The 19,170-nt window shown below is 53.3% G+C and overlaps 5 protein-coding genes across 5 annotated transcripts; 4 read left to right on the top strand and 1 right to left on the bottom strand.

Moving 5' to 3' along the window:
• Nucleotides 1–397: 397 nt before the first annotated feature.
• Nucleotides 398–3,196, top strand: BUD6 (Bud site selection protein 6; the record flags this gene model as incomplete). Its single annotated transcript, XM_014694161.2, has 1 exon — nucleotides 398–3,196. The coding sequence occupies one exon, from the start codon at nucleotides 398–400 to the stop codon at nucleotides 3,194–3,196; it is 2,799 nt and encodes a 932-aa protein (XP_014549647.2).
• Nucleotides 3,197–3,536: 340 nt separating this feature from the next.
• Nucleotides 3,537–7,650, bottom strand: iki3 (Elongator complex protein 1; the record flags this gene model as incomplete). The annotated part of the gene is made up of 4 exons (XM_014694162.1): nucleotides 3,537–5,202; nucleotides 5,266–5,608; nucleotides 5,667–7,384; nucleotides 7,493–7,650. 4 exons carry the CDS (start codon nucleotides 7,648–7,650, stop codon nucleotides 3,537–3,539), a joined length of 3,885 nt encoding a protein of 1,294 aa, XP_014549648.1.
• A 1,784-nt stretch (nucleotides 7,651–9,434) lies between these two features.
• On the top strand, nucleotides 9,435–10,553 carry G6M90_00g008600 (uncharacterized protein; the record flags this gene model as incomplete). The annotated part of the gene is made up of 1 exon (XM_014694163.1): nucleotides 9,435–10,553. One exon carries the CDS (start codon nucleotides 9,435–9,437, stop codon nucleotides 10,551–10,553), a length of 1,119 nt encoding a protein of 372 aa, XP_014549649.1.
• A 6,346-nt stretch (nucleotides 10,554–16,899) lies between these two features.
• mpr1 (Multistep phosphorelay regulator 1) lies at nucleotides 16,900–17,565 on the top strand (the record flags this gene model as incomplete). The annotated part of the gene is made up of 3 exons (XM_014694164.1): nucleotides 16,900–16,920; nucleotides 16,985–17,154; nucleotides 17,304–17,565. The coding sequence occupies 3 exons, from the start codon at nucleotides 16,900–16,902 to the stop codon at nucleotides 17,563–17,565; spliced, it is 453 nt and encodes a 150-aa protein (XP_014549650.1).
• Nucleotides 17,566–18,339: 774 nt separating this feature from the next.
• G6M90_00g008580 (uncharacterized protein) lies at nucleotides 18,340–19,044 on the top strand (the record flags this gene model as incomplete). The annotated part of the gene is made up of 1 exon (XM_014694165.1): nucleotides 18,340–19,044. One exon carries the CDS (start codon nucleotides 18,340–18,342, stop codon nucleotides 19,042–19,044), a length of 705 nt encoding a protein of 234 aa, XP_014549651.1.
• Nucleotides 19,045–19,170: the final 126 nt, after the last annotated feature.

Here is a 19,170-nt window from a genome sequence, read left to right as displayed (position 1 = left end):
CATCGCGACAAGTTCCAGCACTGAACCGCCTCCCAACCTCGGACACGAGAAGCACCGAAATTACGGAATAACCGACAAGATGCAAGCCCAACCTGGCCCGTCGCAACGAGGCTATTTACAACGCCGCTCGCCTGGCGCTGACCCAGGTCCGCCGCCCAGTGTGCGGCCCAGCTCTCCTGGCATGGCTGGAGTCCAACCACGATCATCTACATCCTCGAACCGATCTGGGCAAGGCAGTCTATCGAGGCGGCCAAATCGTGAGGTGAGCCTTGCACTTCATCCCGCGCCGCGCTCCGTGGCCATTCTTGGCCGAGAGGCTACCAAGTGTGTGGTCTTGTTCCATGTGCTGACCGACGCTCTTCTCATCATCTAGGGGTCTGGTGGCAGCTCATCTAGCATGCCGCTGTCACAAATCGAAAAGAGCGTTACCCATTTACTTGTCGCCACTAAGCAGCTGCTTGAAACTTTGACGCAATGGTCCCGCGGCCAGGCTACCGATACGCAGGTTTCCGACGTCTATGTGCGCCTCGGCTACGAGTTCAACATGGCATGCCGCGCATTTACCGCCATCAATGTCGATACATCCGACCTAGGAAATGTTCCCGATTTATTAAGACACATTTTGGAAGCAACACTGAGCCAAGAAGCTAGCACAGACAGCCTGGAGAAGTATCTTCCACGCATTCGCGATATCATCATTAACCTGCTGCACGGCCTAAAGCGCAAGCAACAACGATTACGGCAGAGGCAGGGGAGGGAGCGAGATGCAAGCTTACCCGAGAGAACGACAAGCGTCAGCACGGCAGCGAGCGGCACCAGCGGTCTCACCAATTTGCTAGATGAGGGTTTGGAAAACGGATATCGACCTGATCCGTCCCAGCGTGGGGATCCAAACCAGCAAACGAACACCAGCACACCACCGGGCCGTCGTTATAACCACCAGCGAGACCAAGCCCGTGCCGAAAATATACCAGATCAGTCAACTATCACACAAAACATCCCTTCGGCACCACCTTATCCAGCCGAAGACACTACTATGCCACCGTCGTCCTCTGCTAGCGATTTGAATATCGACGCCTTCCCGCCTCCCCCTCCACCGCCGCCAGACACGCAATCAAGCGCACTGGCGGCTTTACAGAAAGGGGGTGATTTGGAACGTCGAGCATCTCGTCGATATTCTCAATATCAAATTTCAAAACACTTGGGTGGTGCTGCAAACGGTATGCCCATCTTGCCATCGCAAACAACACCGATTCCGAACAGAGGAAGACGAGAGGCGAGAGAATCATTACGGGCTGTACAGTCCCGGGAGTCTGTACGACATAGCCGCACTCTGTCGAGTCAATCAAAATCCGCGGCCGTGGAAGCTTCTCCATCTCGTATGCCAGGCGTGCCGGAAGCCTCTTCGTCGGCCCAGCAGCAGCCCAGCGGTCCTGCTGAGCTGAGTGATGGTCCCGCCGTGCAAACCCCGGAAGAGAAGTACGCGCCAAGTGCGACATTGAACGGCCCTCTACAAGATCTTTCATCATTCATGCGGGAGAGTGCGCCGCCAGAACCCGATGTCAAGCAAACGAGGCTACAGTCAAAGACTGACGAGCCAGCATCCCTCCCCCATCCCACGGAATCAAAGCCCGGCGAATCTTTTTTCCAAGTTTCGCCTCCGCTAACACCAACCAAGGACCTCACATTGTTCCTTCAATACAAATCAAAAGTCAAGAAGATTGTCCTCGCCGAAGGACGAGACGAGCTATCAATCGGGAGACTACAATTGGCATTCATTGAAAAGTTTTCCTGGAACACGCAGCATAATGGCACTGATTTACCCGAAATTTACATTCAAGACCCCGTGTCTGGTGTTCGACATGAGCTAGAAGATCTATCAGATATAAAGGACAGGACTGTATTGGTTCTCAATGTAGAACCATTGGACGAGGTAAAACGACATTTCGATGACGGAATGCTGGCCCTGACCAAAATTGTTCAATCGATGAAGCAGAATGTCGATGACCAAGGAACTACTCTTCAGCGAGTGTCTGACAGGCAACAAGAAACGGCAACCGAGTTGGCTCGCTTGGCAACCGCTTCACCTGTTCCGCCGGCAGCAGAAGGTGGCGTAAGAATGCTCCCTGGTGCAGGCCGTAGGCTGAATGCTGGTCAAGCTGGGGAGCTCCAAAGTCTGCGCCGCGACTTAGCTGTGTTGCGGCAGACTTACTCCTCGTTCCAATCAGATGTGCAGAACTCGATGACTAGTATCCGGCAGAAGGCTGCCAACGTGAAATCTGCCGCTTCCACGGCCACCATTCCCGACATCGAAGGAAACGCTGGCTACTCATACGTAACCAACGGACGAAAGCAACTCAACTCAGACTCGGATCGTCTAGTTGGCAAGGTGGATGACCTGCAAGACCTGATCGAGGACTTGCGCAAAGATGTTGTTCATCGTGGAGTCCGCCCTCTTCCCCGTCAACTAGAAGAGGTTGCCAAAGATATTACAAATCTGACCAAGGAGCTGAAGAAAATGGAGGAATACATGGCCAACGAGAAGCCCATTTGGACCAAAATTTGGGAGAAGGAGCTTGAGGATGTGTGCCAAGGTCGGGACGAGCTACGCCTTATGGAGGATCTTATGGTGGACCTGAATGACGATTTGGACAAGGCGTCGGAGACGTTTACTCTGGTCGAACAGGCTACCAAGGAGCAAATGAAGGATAACGGCACTGGCGCTAGTGCAAGCACAGCACGACAGTTCTCCAGGGGTCTATCACATCTCGGCAACAGCCTCGACCAAAGCGCTGCTAAAGAGGACATGCTGGGAGAGGTCCGAGCTCTGCAGCCGAATCATGAGAATCGACTGGAAGCTATCGAACGAGCCGAGAAGCTGCGGCAAAAGGAATTAGAGGGTCGTCGAGGCAATGCCATGTTGCGAGAAATCGCCACCTACGTCCAAGATGGCAAGCTGAAGAAGTCCGGCGGCTTTGAAGAGGTGGAACGCTCCAGAAAGGCCAAGGATGAGAGGATACGTCGTGAAGTGTGGGAACGCCAGAACGGCATCATTCCTGAGGATCCGATCGGGGAAGAAGAGTTGCAGTCAGAAGAGCAGGCTGAACAGTCGGCTGATGGCGAGGAATTCCATGATGCTGCACCGACACCGGTGACTGAAGATGCACCTAAAGAAGCAGCAGAGACCGCTGCGTAAGGTATATTTGTTCAAGGATTTACTCGGCTTGGGACTGTATCATAGTTGTACACTGGCCGTGCATTTAGAACTCCTTTGTGTGTTTTCCTTCTTTTTTTTTTCCCGTTTTCCTTTCCTCAAGTTGGGCTTTTGGAGGACATGGTTTCATAGCGGAGGCGAATTGGTTTTGTCACGGATGATACGGTCTTGAATGATGATTTTTGTCGTCTACGGGAGAAGCAAACAAATGCACATATTCTCATCATATGTGTCCTCTATCCTTGGTGACTATATTCTGTGAAATGTGTTTTGAAATTCATGCCCGTGTCCAGCTTTTTCTCTCCCTCCTCTTCTTTTGTTCTTACCCCAACAGTGTCAACTTTTGTAGAGCCGTAATGACGGGGGCTTCCTGCTTCTTGGCCCGACCTTCCATCCACTCTTGCAGTACGGCATCGCCGCCCTTGGCCGTCCATGTCAACTCTCCCACACCCTCCACTGGCTGCTGTTGGTCGTCATTGTCGGGCGGAGCAGCAAATACCTCTGAGATCGCCGTGTGACACGCTTCCACGACATCATTCATCAACGACTCGGCTGCCCTCGCCCGCTCGGCCATGTTCCTTCTTACCAGGGCGAACACGAGCCTCTCTACCTCCGGTTTGGTCCCGCTCACACGCTCGATGAGCCTTCGCACACTATTCACCAGATACTCCTCCTCGTACACGGTTCCTTTCCGCCCCCTGGCGCGTTTCTTCTCCTCGCGTCTGCGGTTCTTGCTTGTTGCGCGGGACACGCCTGTTCCTACGGTGCCCACGCTGCCTGCCTTGCCGGTGTACCGCGTGAATAGGGATGCACTGGTGGATATGCGCGAACTAGCCGCTACGGAAACGTCGTCGGGAATGTCCATGCCGCCCGGTCTCTCGCCCTCGTAGAAGGATAGCGGGTCCTCGATGGCTTTGCGACGCAATTCTGCGATCCGGGGCACTTGTGCGAGGAGCTGGCCCTTGCAGTCGGCGAGGAACTCGGTTGTGCTGCCGAGCGCTTCGGCGAGACCTACATCAACGGCAGATTCGAGTAGTCCGGGGCAGGATTTCTGAACAACAAGGCGCATGGCTTCGGCGAAGTGGTAGCCCTTGCAGAGACACTTGATGGCCGTTTCAAGGGAGGAGAGGTGTTCCAGGTGGATTGTCGCGGCAGAAGTGTAGTCCTTGGCTTCCCAAAGGGCGTCGGCGAGACTAGTCGCCAGGTCGGTCATTGCTTCTGCCGATAAGGGTGGCGATTGCTGCTGTGCGGTGTAGAGACATTCTTGCCAACAGGTGGCGCCTGAGGCGCGGTAGCAACTAGTTGCCTTGGCGTAGTTTTTGAGGGATTCGTAGGCAAGACCGGCCTCCCGATAGGATGATTTGGACTCGAGATATGCGGCGTAGAGATTGGTGATGGATTGAAGACGGGTTGGTTCGTAGCGATAGATTCGGAGGGCGTCTTGGTAGAGGGAGTGTTTGGTGGTGTAGACGCAGAACTCGTCAAAGTTGTCGAGGGCCTGGAGATGAGAAAGGGCCTTTGATCGTCGGGCTAAATGGTCATCGATTTCGAACTTGCGCCGCAGCTCAGGAAGAGCGTGGAGGTTTTGGATGAAAGGGAGGTATTCTCGGGGGTCACGCTGGGATTGCTGTGCCACAAGGAGAGCCAGGTCGAGATTGTAAAGGCCCAGGGCATTTTCATAAACTCGGTTCACATCGACGAGGAAGCAGATATGTTCCATCGCTTTCTCGGCTACCTTTTCATCTTCTCGCATGAGTTCGGCGACGAGCATGAGGCCGTCGTCCAGAGCGGGTGGGGACTTGCAGACGTGTGCGGTGATGATGTTTTGAATATTAGTGGCTTTGCGAGCCTGAAGAGCCTTGAGAATGGCGTCACAGACGATGTTAACCTTGGAGGAGGGCCTGGTTGGAACTGGTTCAGTTTCAATGCCGAGCTGGGTTCGTGACTTCCTGGTATCCTTGTACATTGTTTCGGTGACATCCTCCTCCCTACAGTGAGGTTAGCATGACCAGGTTGAGTAGCCGAGTTTAATTGAGCACGAGATGGTTTACCTTAGTGATGACAGAAAGAGATCGATATGCGTCATGCTATTTAACTCATCCAAGAATAGGCTGACATTGGATAGGAACTGCGTCGGCTTGTGATCATATAGAATATTCATATCAACACGTTGCGTGCGGCAGTATGCGAACGCCCGTGAGTAATTCTTCTCCTCGATCAAGCTTCGGATTCCAGCAACTACCATGGCTCGAGGGAAGATGGTCTCCACATTGCCTCTGGGCATTTGCAGAACGATGCTCATGTTTGTAGGGATTGCGACAACGAGTCGTGATCCTCTCTCCACACTGCGGCATCGCTCGTCTTTCTCGGGGTCGTCTTCGGGTACCTCGAGTTCTAAAGTTCATTAGCGTCCCATTTGTTGATGGAGCATAGGTAATTGTCTTGTACGTACCCTCAACAATTGACACCAAGTGCACGTATTTGACAAAATGGTTGCTCGTGGTAAAGATGAGATGACTGGCTGTGAGGACAAACGAGGTACAGTTTTTGGCTAGAAGACGGGAATTGGCATAAATGTGGCCGTTTCTTGACAGCCCAAACGCGGTTAACTCTCCATCAAATTTGACGATTTCAAACCAGGGCAGGTGAGTAGGAAATTGGAGGGGAAGGAGGTCGGTCGACGTCTCGGAGAGCTTGTACAGGTTTCCTGAAATATCTTGGCCGTAGCTCTCTATAGAGGTCGCATCTTCGTAGGTTGACGTGGAAACCAATATTTCCTGGCTGTTGAGAATGTCAATCGTGCCAGAATCACCACTGGCTGCAAAATGCACCAGGTTTGAGTCTCCCGATGACACGAGGCACCGGAACTGGCTGCCTGATGTGCTGCAGATGCGTAGAGGAACCACTCTGTCTGTAACACCGGTGGATTCGAATGACAATTTGGACTTCAGATTGGGCTTGATTGAGCGTCCGTTCTTCATTGGCCAGTCGTAGATTTCAATGCCCTTTCGGTGCAGGACGGCGAATGACATGTTCTGGGGCCCGAAGGCAACATCCACTACCGACGATTCGGCAGTGATATCGAATAGAGACATGGGCGGCGGCACATTGGCAGTTCGGAAAGGCGTAAGTTTAACGGTCTCGCCATCGACAACTGCCACGGCACCATTGTCATATGGCGGCAAGCATGACCCTCTAGCCGTGTGGAAAGCTTCCTCAAAGATGGCTGTCTCCGAAGACGAGGCCGAGGCAAATCGCAAGGCCTTCTCGGGATGCCACGATAGGCATAAATATTCGGCACTAATGGTGATTTCTCGCTTTAAATACCAATGATAGTTGCCCATGGTCCAGAGTTGGATGCTATCATTCAGTACGACTGCTAGCACAGTTGAGTCTGAGTTCCACTCCAAGCGAATCTTTTCGTGAAACATAACAGAGCCTTCGGGAGATCGAAGGGTAAACTGGCCATGTCGAAGACCATTCCGTTCAAAGAAGACGACGTCGATTCGATCAGCCAGTCGCTGGATGCCTGCCATCAAGTTGCCGGATGGTCTCCAGCTAAGTGCGCCTTCGAGTCCATCAACGGGTTCACTGGCGCTATCTAGCTCACCTTCTCGAGAGTAGACACGGACAACTCGTCTGATACCTTCCTGGACTGAGTTAACAGCCACGTAGGCACCATCGCCTCTCCAGCTAATCGTTGTCGAACCATCTTCATGTGCGCTAGGCAATCCCTCATCAACTTTTTCGGGAATGGTTGGATCACGCAGTGCTTTAGCCCCTCGACCCTGAAACTGAGTCTCCTTCTTACCCCAACCAACAGAGACGTGTTTGGAGGCTTTGAGATCATCAGCTGTCATGGTGACTTCGGCCACGGGATCGAAGGAGGAGCCCATGAAAATAGCCGTATTTGCCTTGGTCGTCACAATGAGAAGCTCCTCATCGGGGGACCATCGCGCAGCAGAAATACCGGCATCAATAGAGCCCATGATCTCAATGTGAGCGCCATGATCTGAGAATTGGTCCTCTTGGACGGTAATGATGTCTCCCCCTTCGAGAACCAGACATGTCGTTCCCGAGCTGCTGAGATACTGAATGTTGACAACTTTGTCTACTGCCAGATCTGGACTTGGACTGGGAGCATTCCAGCTTGCCACTGATTTATATGATCTGCATGGGCGTTAATTGGTGTGCTTGTGTGAGGGTCATGTTCAAACATGGCCCTCTTCAAAACCATTCGCGTGCAGGCCCTGCATCTCATTCTTCGAATCAACTTACGTGAGTCCATTTTCCGAAACTCTCACCAGCTCAATACTCGTGCTGTCCGCTGTCGGGCCAATCGTGCAAACAACTTCGTCCTTCTCGGGGTCCCAGCATGCAGATGTGATATCGGGATGACTCCACCGCCCAAAGCGGACATTGCGAAGGTTGCGCATGGTGGAAGAAATGTGACCAGACGGAGGGACGATAGATTAATGCATCAAGAATGAAATAAGACGGCTGCGGCCAATAGAGTGGCACTACTGCTTTGTGACAACGAGGCTTGGGAGTAGAAGCAGTGCCAGCTATTGCCTCGAGTCCCTCGACCTGACGTCCAGGTGCAATGTGGGCGACTAAATTTTTGTCTCGACATTTTGCACAAGATCGGCGCTAGGGATGCACAAATTATGAGCAGATTGGATTAGCGTGGCTGTCATTGGCCTGCCAGTGGGCACAGCTGGAAAGGAGCCAGTGCACTGGAAGGTTCAACCGATAAGTGAGGCGTGACTTCTTTGTGAGATGGATGAGCAAAGAAAACGGGCGAGAGTGTCGTGGGAAGAGGAATAGAATATGGCGTTTATTATTTTTATTGTGTCGACTATTTCATCCGTCTAGCTCAATGGCGTTCCCTGGCATCTTGTGAGCGAAACGAGGCTCCGTACCCGTTGTGACATCAATTGATTCTAAAAGTATTTAGACTCAAGCTCCCAGAGATCACAAGCCTGATGGGCATTAGAAGATATGAGACGGCCTGCTGCCCTCGTATGCTTGATTTCATTGATTCCAGGGCAGCGAAAACCACAATGGAACACGTTTCCATTTCGCGCGAATGAGCAATCGAGCCGCAAGCGATCAAACCGCAAGGCAGGGATGTTACCGGTAGCTAAACACCGGTTCCGACATGATGCCAGATCGTGAACCGGCTACCACGTCGATGACGTACTACAATAATACAAGACCCTCTTGAAATGGCGGCTCACTATCTGACTTGTAGATATCAATCACCTCATTGTGGCTGCTCAATGGAACACGCGATGATATGAGATGTTAATGCCGACTCTGCTCTCCAAACGTCCTAACATGCGACTCAACATACCACTATGCAACACAACCCACACAAATCGAATGACTCTCCAGTCTCCAATCACCAGTTGCTGCAGGACAAAACTTGCCATGGACCCGAAATATGCGACTGTCGGCACGTCGATACGAATGAATAAGAAAATTCTTACCGTCATCCATTACAAGCCTACAGTGGCAAATACACATGAGAAAAAAAAATCGGCTGCATTAGCTGGGAGCTGGGCGCTGTGTCCGATGCTAGGGAGCGTAAATGGGTTGAAGAAGAACCTTTTTGGCGTTTCCGTTCCGTTGCCTGCCGATGCGTGACCTGGCAGCTGACGATGGCGTAGGCGTTTGAGGTGCAACTTTTCAGTAGGATTAGCCTCTCTCTGTTTGCAACCTCGGCCTAGTGCTCGGTTCAAGGTTGGTTGAGCTGAGGGGTCCAGCCAGATGGTTTTTCATCAGTCGAGTCTGGGTGACATCCCGGTTCCCACGTCGCGCATGCCGTGTTTTCTTTTCCCGACAATCGCTAGTGCATCCCGTGAGCCTTGTGCCGCGCCAACAATTCAACCAGGCATTTTGCAGCCACCAAGCCAGCAGCAACGTCGGCCAACCGCCTCTGATCTAGATTCGGTTAGTTAAACATCAGCCTCTACTAGTATTTTATCTGCTCCTCCCCTGCCGAGCAGCCTCTCAACATCTCTCATATCTACCTGGGCAGGTACGACACAACCCTTCTGCCCAATTGCTCCGTACATACTCGCGACGGCGTTCGCTCTTGTCTCGCGTCTGTCTGTCTGTGCACGTGGACGCACTCTCTCTTCTGCAACGAATTTTACCCCAGCTTTTTCATCCATATAGGCCCACCTCTGACGCCCTCGGCCCTGCTTCTCGTATCATGGACGTTGCCTACAATCAGCATTCCGACCGCGCGAAGCGGAAGAATCGATCAACAACAAATATCAACCACCTCTCTCTGGCACCCCTTACCGTCAAGCTACCCATCAATGACAGCGATGCCATCCCCGACTCTCTTGCCGCCCAGGCCCATGCGACGTACCTGCAGGGCAAGTCGGCCCCCACGACACCACGACTTCTCTCCCGCGGCTCTGTGACGCCTCGCTCGCGATCCCACCATCGGGCCCCTTCGGCACCCAGCGGCCCATTGTCCAAGAGCAAGTCTTCCACCTACCTCGGCGCTACCGGCTACGGGAAAAAGTCAAGGTCCGGAGCCTCAACTCCCAGACGACGCGATGTCTTCGGCAATGCCAATGGCAACGAAAACGACAGTGACTGGCTCGTGAGGGCCGGAGCGCTGCTCAGCTCCGAGGCCAGGGAATATAAAGGCCAGGCTTGGCTCGTGTCAAAGCAGAGCTCAACAAGCCTGGCCGGCATGCGGGATGCCGACGAAGAAGCATTCGAGCGGGAGTTGGCTCGGGAGCGGGAAGTGGCCAGTCAACGCGCAAGCCGTCGTGGTAGCTCAGTCATGGCCGATGACGATGCAACCCCCAATGGCAGCCGTTTCAACAGCAGGTTCAACAGCAGGAAGCACAGCATGGCCGAGACACGCAGCCATTTGGGGACCCCGTTTGAGCGAGCCGCCGCGGAGGGCGACTCCTACTTCCCCAGCAGCCCGGAGGCTGCCATCGCCGGCCCAGACTTTGTCAACCTGGACGAGAAGCTCGAGGAGCTTGAGCGTGATACAACACAAGACGATGAAGCCACTGTGCGGCGACTGGTCCGACACGGCACGGTCGGTCGAGGTTCGTGGATCAGCAACGTCATTGGCTGGTCCCTGTTCAGGGTTGACGAAAACGATGAAGACTCTGAAGACGACGACGAGGACTATATCGATGACGAGGAGTTGGCTCGCACCGGCCGCGGAGGTGGTTCCCACAGGCACTTTGAAGGGATTCTGCACGCTCCCGTCGAACGATTACCGCCCCCAATGTCGGATGAAGGCGGGTGGAAGGATGCTGCCTGGCTGCTCAGCGTAGCGTCCAAAGTAATGTTTTAATATACGACGTCCCTTGGGGTTCTGGGCCGTAGTCAACTTGGTGTTTTTGCGCACTGCCCATCACAGCAACTCGATTAGTTTCTGCCCTCGCTCTGCTGCCCCCCTCTCTCTTCTCCCCTGGAAAGGGGTTCTAGGTTGGCGACTCGCAACGAAGGATATATATACATAGAAACGCAAACGGCCACGTATATTGTGTAATAAAGGCTTTTCAAATCACAGTCTCAACTTTTCTTTTTGAAATGCTAGTCAACTGCCGTTCTTTGTATTAACCAGGTGCTCGATGCGACTGATATCTCGACTCTTCGCTCACGATCGAGACCTGCCTGCCGACCGACGACCTTCCTAGGCAGGTGGTTTGTGTCGCCGTGAGCCGTCGCCCACTCCCCATCTCCCACGAGATGCACGCAGGCACGCACCGCTGACAGGCATAACTTTCCCCGTGCGACGCTCAAAGAAAGCCAGGGCTCGGCAGGTTCCGTCGCACAAATTACATCACGCCTGGGCTTCGAGGGCAATGCGCGGAAACTTCCAGATGCACACCAGAGGCACCAAGCGCTTCACCGCCCTTGCGTCGTGTGGCCAGTGCTCCACGTCAGGCAATCGTGCTCGCCGTGTGAGACGATGTTCACGATGCATGGCCGCATCTTGGAGGTTGAACCGGCATCCTTCGCTTCGTTAGCTCGTAAGGTTGGGTTGATACGAACCCAATGGTAAGACGCAGCGTGGTGGTCGGTTTTATCAGATACCGCACAAGGGTTCAAATGAAAGTACATCATCCATACGCCGTACGGAGTAACCATGTGCATATTAGATGTGCTTGGCAGAGCGTCGTGGCACAACGTCCCTGTACGACCTCAAACCGGTTTGAGCTTGGTCCACAACTCACATGGGTCTTTGGAGCCTGAGCTCCGTGCATTGGCGTTCGAGGGGATCAGGCTCGAAACATCTGGGTAGCATGCCGGTCAATCAAGAACAAAAAGATAAGGTCAAGGCTTGCTGGTCAATGCTTTTTTTTTTTTTTTCACCAGGCTGATATCATCTATCAGCAATGAAAGCATCATACTACGTAGTCACGAAAACTGCATTTGTGACTATCAAGTATCACCTGCCATTGACACCAAATTAATGAATGCGTGGAATGATAAGACCCTTTATAATACCGAGCAATCATTCCGTGTTGAACCCGAGTCTTGATTGGTTCCAATGCTCCGGCCCCAGAATCGGGTCTCGTCTATCACGAGATTTCTTGGGTTCCAAGCTCGGGCATGCATCGGCATTGTTAGTTAGTCTCTTGGCATCGACAGGATGCCACCAAAGGCCTTCTTTGGGGTCCGGCTCGGCGGCAAGTTATGTCGGCTGTTTGCCAAATAATGCGCCGATCGGGATCTCGTTTTGGCAATTTCATCGGTTGATCAATTGGGGTACCTCGCCTAGTTCTTTCTAGGCGGAATTTTAGTGCTGGAACTGCGTGGTAATTCATCCGGCGTGCCAGCTCGACCAGCCATGTGGTGTTGTCAGCGGTTGGTTGGCCACTCATCCAGTTTTGTACGCAGTAGAGAGGGATTGAGGCAGGCCCTGAGCATCATGTATGTCAAACCGTCAACGGGATTATTGTCGAGTATTCAGAGATTGGGGGAAGGTGTTGGCGGATCCTCGAATACCAGGAGCGGTTCTTTTAGTTGGCACAGGAATTCGTGTCCAGGTGCGCAGACATGTTTTCATCATCATATGTCAACTTGTGGTTGACTGGTAGCACTGGGAGTCAGTCATACGCTATACATATCTGACGATCAGGGGCCGTGGTAATCGCAAGACCGCTGACGGCAGCTGTAGACGGCACAAGGGCAGCAAGCAGACCCTCCGTCCTCCGTACATATTGTAGTACACTCTCGGTCCCTGGAGAAACAAATGACTTTTCTGTGGTAAAAGCCCGACGGGTGGTAAGGCGGCAAGGATCTGAATCCGATAGGCCGGGATCATGGCTGGACCACAGACCCCATTCGGCGGCTTTTGGGCGGACAGGGGCAGATATGGGCGAGTGCTGTCAAAAGTGTCAGTGTGGCAGCAAAGAAAATTTCCAAGAATGGGAACTAACAAGGCGAGTTGTCTGGTGGACGTTGATTCTGATGTTTTTTATGGAGAGCGGGTGTTCCTTGGCAACAAAGCAACAAAGCAGCTCAGGCAGGAGTTGGTTGATTGACGGGAGATCCCTTTGAGTGCGCTGAGGTGCCACCTTCGTACATGTCCCCACCTTTTTGCGATACCTAAAAAGTATTGTATTATATTTAATAAAGTTGTATTATAAGTACTATTATATAATATAATACATATTTAAGAATCATAAGTACGTATATTATTATATTAATACTATATAAAATAATATACCTTTCAATTTCAGATCTTTAATTGGCCCATATCCTTGCTCGCTATAAAATCGGCACCTTGGCGCACTCAAAGGGATAGGAATGCCTCCGGGAGAGTTCCGTAATTAACGCATGTTTATTAACGTGACGTAAATTAATTGACGACCAGAAATTCGTCACTGCGCTGAGCGGAGATTCCGCCTGCCCAGGCTCGGCTCGTCTCAGTAAGCGAGGGCCGGGAAAGCATGCCTGGGTGCCTGGGTGCCTCGGCGCTGGGATGCTCCGTGTGGCATTCATTCATTCAAGCAGTTGGCACAGGTGGCGGGGGGGAAGAGCGATGGACTAGCGTGTAATCAGCTTAACTTTGAAGTGTTGCTGCTGCTGCTGTCACCATATCTCGGCGGGGCGGAGGGAACTTTGAGCTTTGCTCCTCGAAGCTATCAAATGGCTCAAAGGGTATGGAGAGCCTGGTGATGTGGCTGTCGACAGGGTCTAGCCAGCCAACCAGCCAACCAGCCAACCCAGCATCAAGCCCAGCACCCAGCACTGGCCCCTCTCAGATGCTAGATGTTAGATGTTAGATGCTGGATGTCGGGGAGATGCATGGCGTCAGCACCAAGTATCCGGGTATGGAGCACGGCGCACAAGACGGAGCACGGAGTACTTTGGTGCGAGGTCGATGGCGGAGGTGAGGGGTCCGATGATGTAACCGGCCAGACCCAACGTTCGAAATTTGCTGAGCCTGTGTGCCAGCAGCATGGAAGCCCGCATCACTGGGGGCGCCGCCGTCAATGGTTGACATCGGGAGCCGCCGCGGGTTGGCAGCGACTCAAGTGCTCGCGAGCATCCAGTCTCTTTGTCGTCTTGGTGTCGTCCGCGGGGCCCGAGCACCAGAGCACCAGAGCACCAGAGCACCGTACGCTGCATATGTACGACTTTTTTTTTAAAAAAAAAAGAGCCCGGTCAATTCTTTTTTTTTTTTTTTTTGATATCGCCAGTTGGCCCGCCGGTCGGTCCCTGCCAACTTGATTTGACACATGTGCATACATATGCGCCGCGCCGCCACCAGTGGGCGGGCCACGTCCACCGAGAGACGTCAACTGGTTGCGTCGAGTCCAAGCTGCTCCAGCGTTTGGGTCCAGTCGGCCCCAGATGGCTTTGAGATGGCGTCAAACAGGCGCAATGTCTGCTGCTGAAACGGCGGCTGCCGGCCGGAGCGAGTAGTCCCGTGCAGCTTGCGCAAATGCATCTATACATCTCCAGAGCTGTTTGCATTGCAGGCTGTTTACCCCTCGACGGCCACGGAGGACATCAATGATGTCTCGTGTATATTGTGCGTGCATGTGGCGCGGCGCGATACATATGGAGACGCACAGACGCAGACGCAGACGCAGTCGCAGTCGCATGGCTCATCAGACGCCGACTGCTACAGACCAGACGACGTCACCTCGTCTTGTTCTGAAGCGAAGCCCCGAGGCTCGATCGACGCCCTGCATCTGACATTTCTGTCGATGCGTGAGCTCGGCGACTGCTGTTCTTCTTGCCCACGCTCCCGTCCGTAGCCCATGCCCGCATGAGCGGGAGCCCTCGGACCTGTCGTCAGACCTGCCCTGGCCAGAAACTCATTGTAGTAAGTACTTAAGTACTTAGTATTGACTTGAGTACTTACCTAGGTACTTATAGACTAGACGCTCTTAGGCCTTGGTAGATTGCTTGGTCCGCAGTGACCAAGTGCGTACATGTACTCCGTAGAAGCCGCAGACGGGCAACTCTGCCGCACCCTTGGCCATCAATCAGACGGATGTTTCTATGTGCTTATTGACGTGTCCGTCATCCCATCCCGTCACCTCTCACGCCTGCCCGTGTTAAATCCAAACCACATCAGCCATCAGCCATCAGCCATCCATCCCCCACATATCCGACATCGCTCGTCTCGCCCCCAGCTGTCAACTGCCCCGCCTCACACTTTTCATTTAATTCCTTTTCCTCCTTCTACCGGTTCTTCTCTCAACCACCCCCCTGGGGCCATGGCCTGTTTTGTGTGCGCGCCTCTTGATCCAGTGCCCCCGGCTGCTGCGTCCGGCCCATTTATTCTCGCGACTTTGAACCCGAGCAGCCACGCAATACTCCGTTCTCCGGACTCTGTACAACACACACACGACGCCTCGCGCACGTCCTCGTCGTCCCGGCTACTGAACCCTGGCCCTATCTGCCTGCCCCTGCACCGCGCTAGGCAACTCGACAGGCATCCGGCCGTCTGCCACTAAAGCCGGACCTGACGAGGGTGAGCATCTATCCAGGCATCCCCCGTCGTCATCTTGTCACTTTGGGCCCAGGAGTCCGAAAGAAGAAGACGGCGACCCCAGGGCATCCAGGGCATCCAGGGCAGACCCGGGTCTCATCCAGGTCTCACCCAGGTCTCAGCCATTCCTGGCCCCGACGTGACGTCGTGCACCGCCGCAGCAAGAGCAGCCAGACTCGTGCGAGCCGGGAACTGGGAGCTGGGAGCTGGGAGCTCTGATCTCTGATCTTTACGCTGGTCTCTGGGCGTCCATGTCTGGTGCTTCGTTCGTTCGTTCCCCGCGTCGCGCTGCTGAGCCGGCCCGTTTTGCCCAGTGCTGCCACTTGCTCACAGGACGCGAACCTGCATCCGCCTCCGCTTCCGTCTCTATTCCCTCGCTGCTGCTGTCTGCTAGCTAAGTACCTAGGTACCTACTTACTTACTTCAGGTATGTACATACATACATGCAGTCGTGCTGGCCGTCATCTATCTATCTACCTTTACTTTATCCATCTACCTGCTCGGTATCCGTCGTTTTATCCATCCATTGCCCGCCTCCAGACGCCAGACTCGCGACGCTCTTCCCAGCTCGCCACGCTCTGGTCAAGTGCCCCCAGGCCCTCCCCGGCTTCCCATGCCAGGCGTGTTTGCACATCATGTAGGTACATATTATCTCCTGTGCAATCGCTACCAGAGGGGCCTCAACTGCCACTGCCAGACACGTCATGGTGTGGACCATTGTTTCCGTCTTGTTGGGTTCGCCTCGGAGAGATAGCCTTGGGCGCAGAGCCAAGTCCAAAGGCCAGACGGCCATCGCTGCGGCCTCTGAACTCTAAACCGCGTGCCATATTTGTCCTCATCGTCAAACCACCCTCGAGCCTTCCACCTCGTCCACCTCGTCCACCCGACCTGCCACCCATGAAGCCTCGTTGCCCGCGTCTCCCTTTCGTCTCCCTCGTCTCCCTCACCTCCCCCATCTCTTCCACCTACCAATGAATAGTGCCACCCACATGGTCCAACCGTTGTCCACCACCTTCACGACTCTACCCCACTGGCGGCCCGCCGAGGCCAATTCTCCATGTTCATCCACTGACGTCCTTTGCAGAGACGCCGTTCTACCCACACTCGTCCACGGCACGCGGAAAGGATCCTCCTCGCAGAAATTTATTACTTTAGACAGCTGTGCCAGGCGGCTTCTTGCTGACCTGACTGACCTCTTGTCTGATCCGACCCTCTTGTCCTCCGTCGATGCCAGCTCCTACGCCTAGCTAATCCCACCACTACACTTGTCAGCCTTTCTCTGGACCTCCTCGTCCCAGACTTGATCGACGAGAGGCAGACAACCTCATCGGCGAATCTGAGCTCGGCTGTCCAACGGAACGACCCAGTGCCGCGCCTCGAGGCCGCTGTAAATATCCGGAGCCGGCCAGCAAGTACCTTGCGCCGGGTCGACACACCAGCCTTGCGAACCATCGAGGTGCCAGAATTGTGTGTCGCAACTCCCGAGCCCTCAAATTAAACATTGTCATCGTGTTATATCGTGGTCGCGTACTCTTTCCACACTTCGCCTAGCTCGCAGCTCAGGCTGTTGGGACCATATATATACATCGAGTCCGGCTAAAGGGGTCTCGCCAGCCAGCACTGCCTCGATCTACTTGCTCTCCACTTCGAATCGGAGCATCTCTACAAACGCCGCCGAAACATGTCACCCACTGAGGACAAGGTTGGTTGATTGAATCGAATGTATCAAAGCTTCTCTCCCGTTCAAGGACTTACACTGTCAACAGACTGGCGCGGACGGTTCCGCCGAGCTCAACTTTGGAGATGCTATCGATATGAACACTTTTGACCAGATTCTGGAAATGGACGACCCCGGAAACGATGATTTCAGTTCGTCAATTGTCTTTGGCTTCTTCACCCAAGCACAAGAAACCTTTGACAATATGGACACGGCTCTGTAAGTGATTTGCAACCCCGTGTTCCATGTTCCGCGGAGGCTGTGGCCCGCTGTCATTTGGGGCTTACACAGGTCCCATACTACCCTTTGACCTGGAGATGCTGCGCTCGATTAGTAAAGAGAGCTGACCATGTCATTTGCGCAAATAGAACACAGAAAGACCTGAAGACTTTATCGGAACTCGGTCACTTCCTCAAGGGCTCGTCTGCTACATTAGGGCTAGTAAAAGTCAGAGATGGCTGTGAGAAAATCCAGCGTTATGGAAAGAACGAGAATCTAGACGGGTCTTCAGAACCCGACTCTGAGTTATGTCTCAAGCGAATTGCGGAGGCCCTGGTGACCGTCAAGGCGGACTATCAAGACGTCGAGGGGAAACTTAAGGCATACTATGGCAAGGATGACGAGGCTTGAAAGGGCATTTGAAAGACTCTCTCCCGATGCAGACTCAGCTGATGGCCCTCTCCTCCCCCTTTTCCAACTCCAGATTCGGAGAAATAGTTGTCGGGGAGCTGAGACCCTGGCCCAAATTGCATGTCAAGAAAGGCGTGACAGTCACGACGGAGAGTCTTGCAATCAGAGGGCATGTGCCGGGCGTCTTGATACATTTTTTCTTTCTTTCTTTTCTTGTTTTTTTTTTCTTCTGATACTTCTTGTTCTCTGGAGACGCGCAGCATGTACCAGAGAAGGTCAAGGACTTTGCATTCCTTTACTGCGTGATTTGGGTTGGCGGAAAGGCCGATTGTTTTTACCGTAATTCAACTGTGGTCAAGGAAGGATTCCATAGTTGACGATGGCTCACGGTAAATGGATGGTGGGGAAAAAGATACCTGCTAGAGGTTTTTACGAAAAGCTGCACATTGAATACATGATGAATAATTTATTGACAGCACATCTCCCTTTACTTTACTGGGGTTCACACCCTCGACACGAGCAAGGCTGGTGAGCGGTGTGCCAGGGTCTCATGCAAGAGCAGGGCAGAGCGGTCGTTGGGATGATGTGTGGACGAGTGGGTGGGGCCCTTTTGACTGCAGGTACATTCGACTCTGTCATCTGATACCTGACAACAACTTACTTGACCTGGTCAATGATGGAACAGGACATCTCCAGTCTTTACGTGAGAGGTGTCACTAGTATTTATTTGCGCCTACCCACCACCGCCCAGCAAGGCAGCGAGCAGACTGCACGATGCCTCCGCGCCCCAGCCCCACGCATTTCCTGTGTCTACAACTCGCCAGTTCGCAGTTGACCAAGAATCTAGCAGCATTCCGGGCTGATGTCACGGGTGCCGGCGGCTTTGGCGTTCCCGATGACGCCGTACGACCGCCGGGGACGCTGCATCTTACTCTGGGGGTGATGAGTCTGAAGCCAGAGGATGTTAGTCCGACAATTGAGTTGCTGAAAACGCTGAGGCCGAGGGACATGCTTGCTGAGCTGAGAGCTGCCAACAATCCTCTAGCGTCGGCGACAGCCTCGCAAACCCGAAGGACTGGCCCCCCGGGGGGGTTGTCTATATCTCTCCGTGGAATACATTCCATGACCAGTGCATCCAGGACATCTGTGCTCTACGCTGCCCCCTCGGACGCAGAGGGCATTCTGTACAACTTTTGCCAGGAGCTACGGAAGCCGTTTGGGGAAGCGGGTCTGATAGAGGAGGAGAGCCGGCCTCTGTTGCTGCATGCTACGGTTGTTAATACGGTATACGTCCGGGGGAGGGGGGGTGGAAGGAGGAAAGAGAAGCTGATGCTTGATGCGACTGATTTAATGAGCAAATATGAGGACTACATATGGGTTGAGGATATGCCGGTTAGCAGGGTGGCGGTTTGTAGAATGGGTGCCAAGAAGGTGGACGGGGATGAGGTTTATGAGGTCGAGGGTGACATCGAGATATGAGAGGAGGTGGAGTAAGAACTGTTTGTCCATGGTGGTTTCTTTGCTGTTCTGCCAAGCCATTCGGACCAGCTTGTTTTTATTTTTATTTTTATTTTAACAAATGGGGCATAAAATGAAAATGGAGAG

The sequence above is a fragment of the Metarhizium brunneum genome, chromosome 1, assembly GCF_013426205.1.
Source record: "Metarhizium brunneum chromosome 1, complete sequence".
NCBI classification, from domain to species: Eukaryota; Fungi; Ascomycota; class Sordariomycetes; order Hypocreales; family Clavicipitaceae; genus Metarhizium; species Metarhizium brunneum.
Note: the sequence above shows the minus strand (reverse complement) of the source record. Positions and strands in the feature narration are given on the sequence as shown.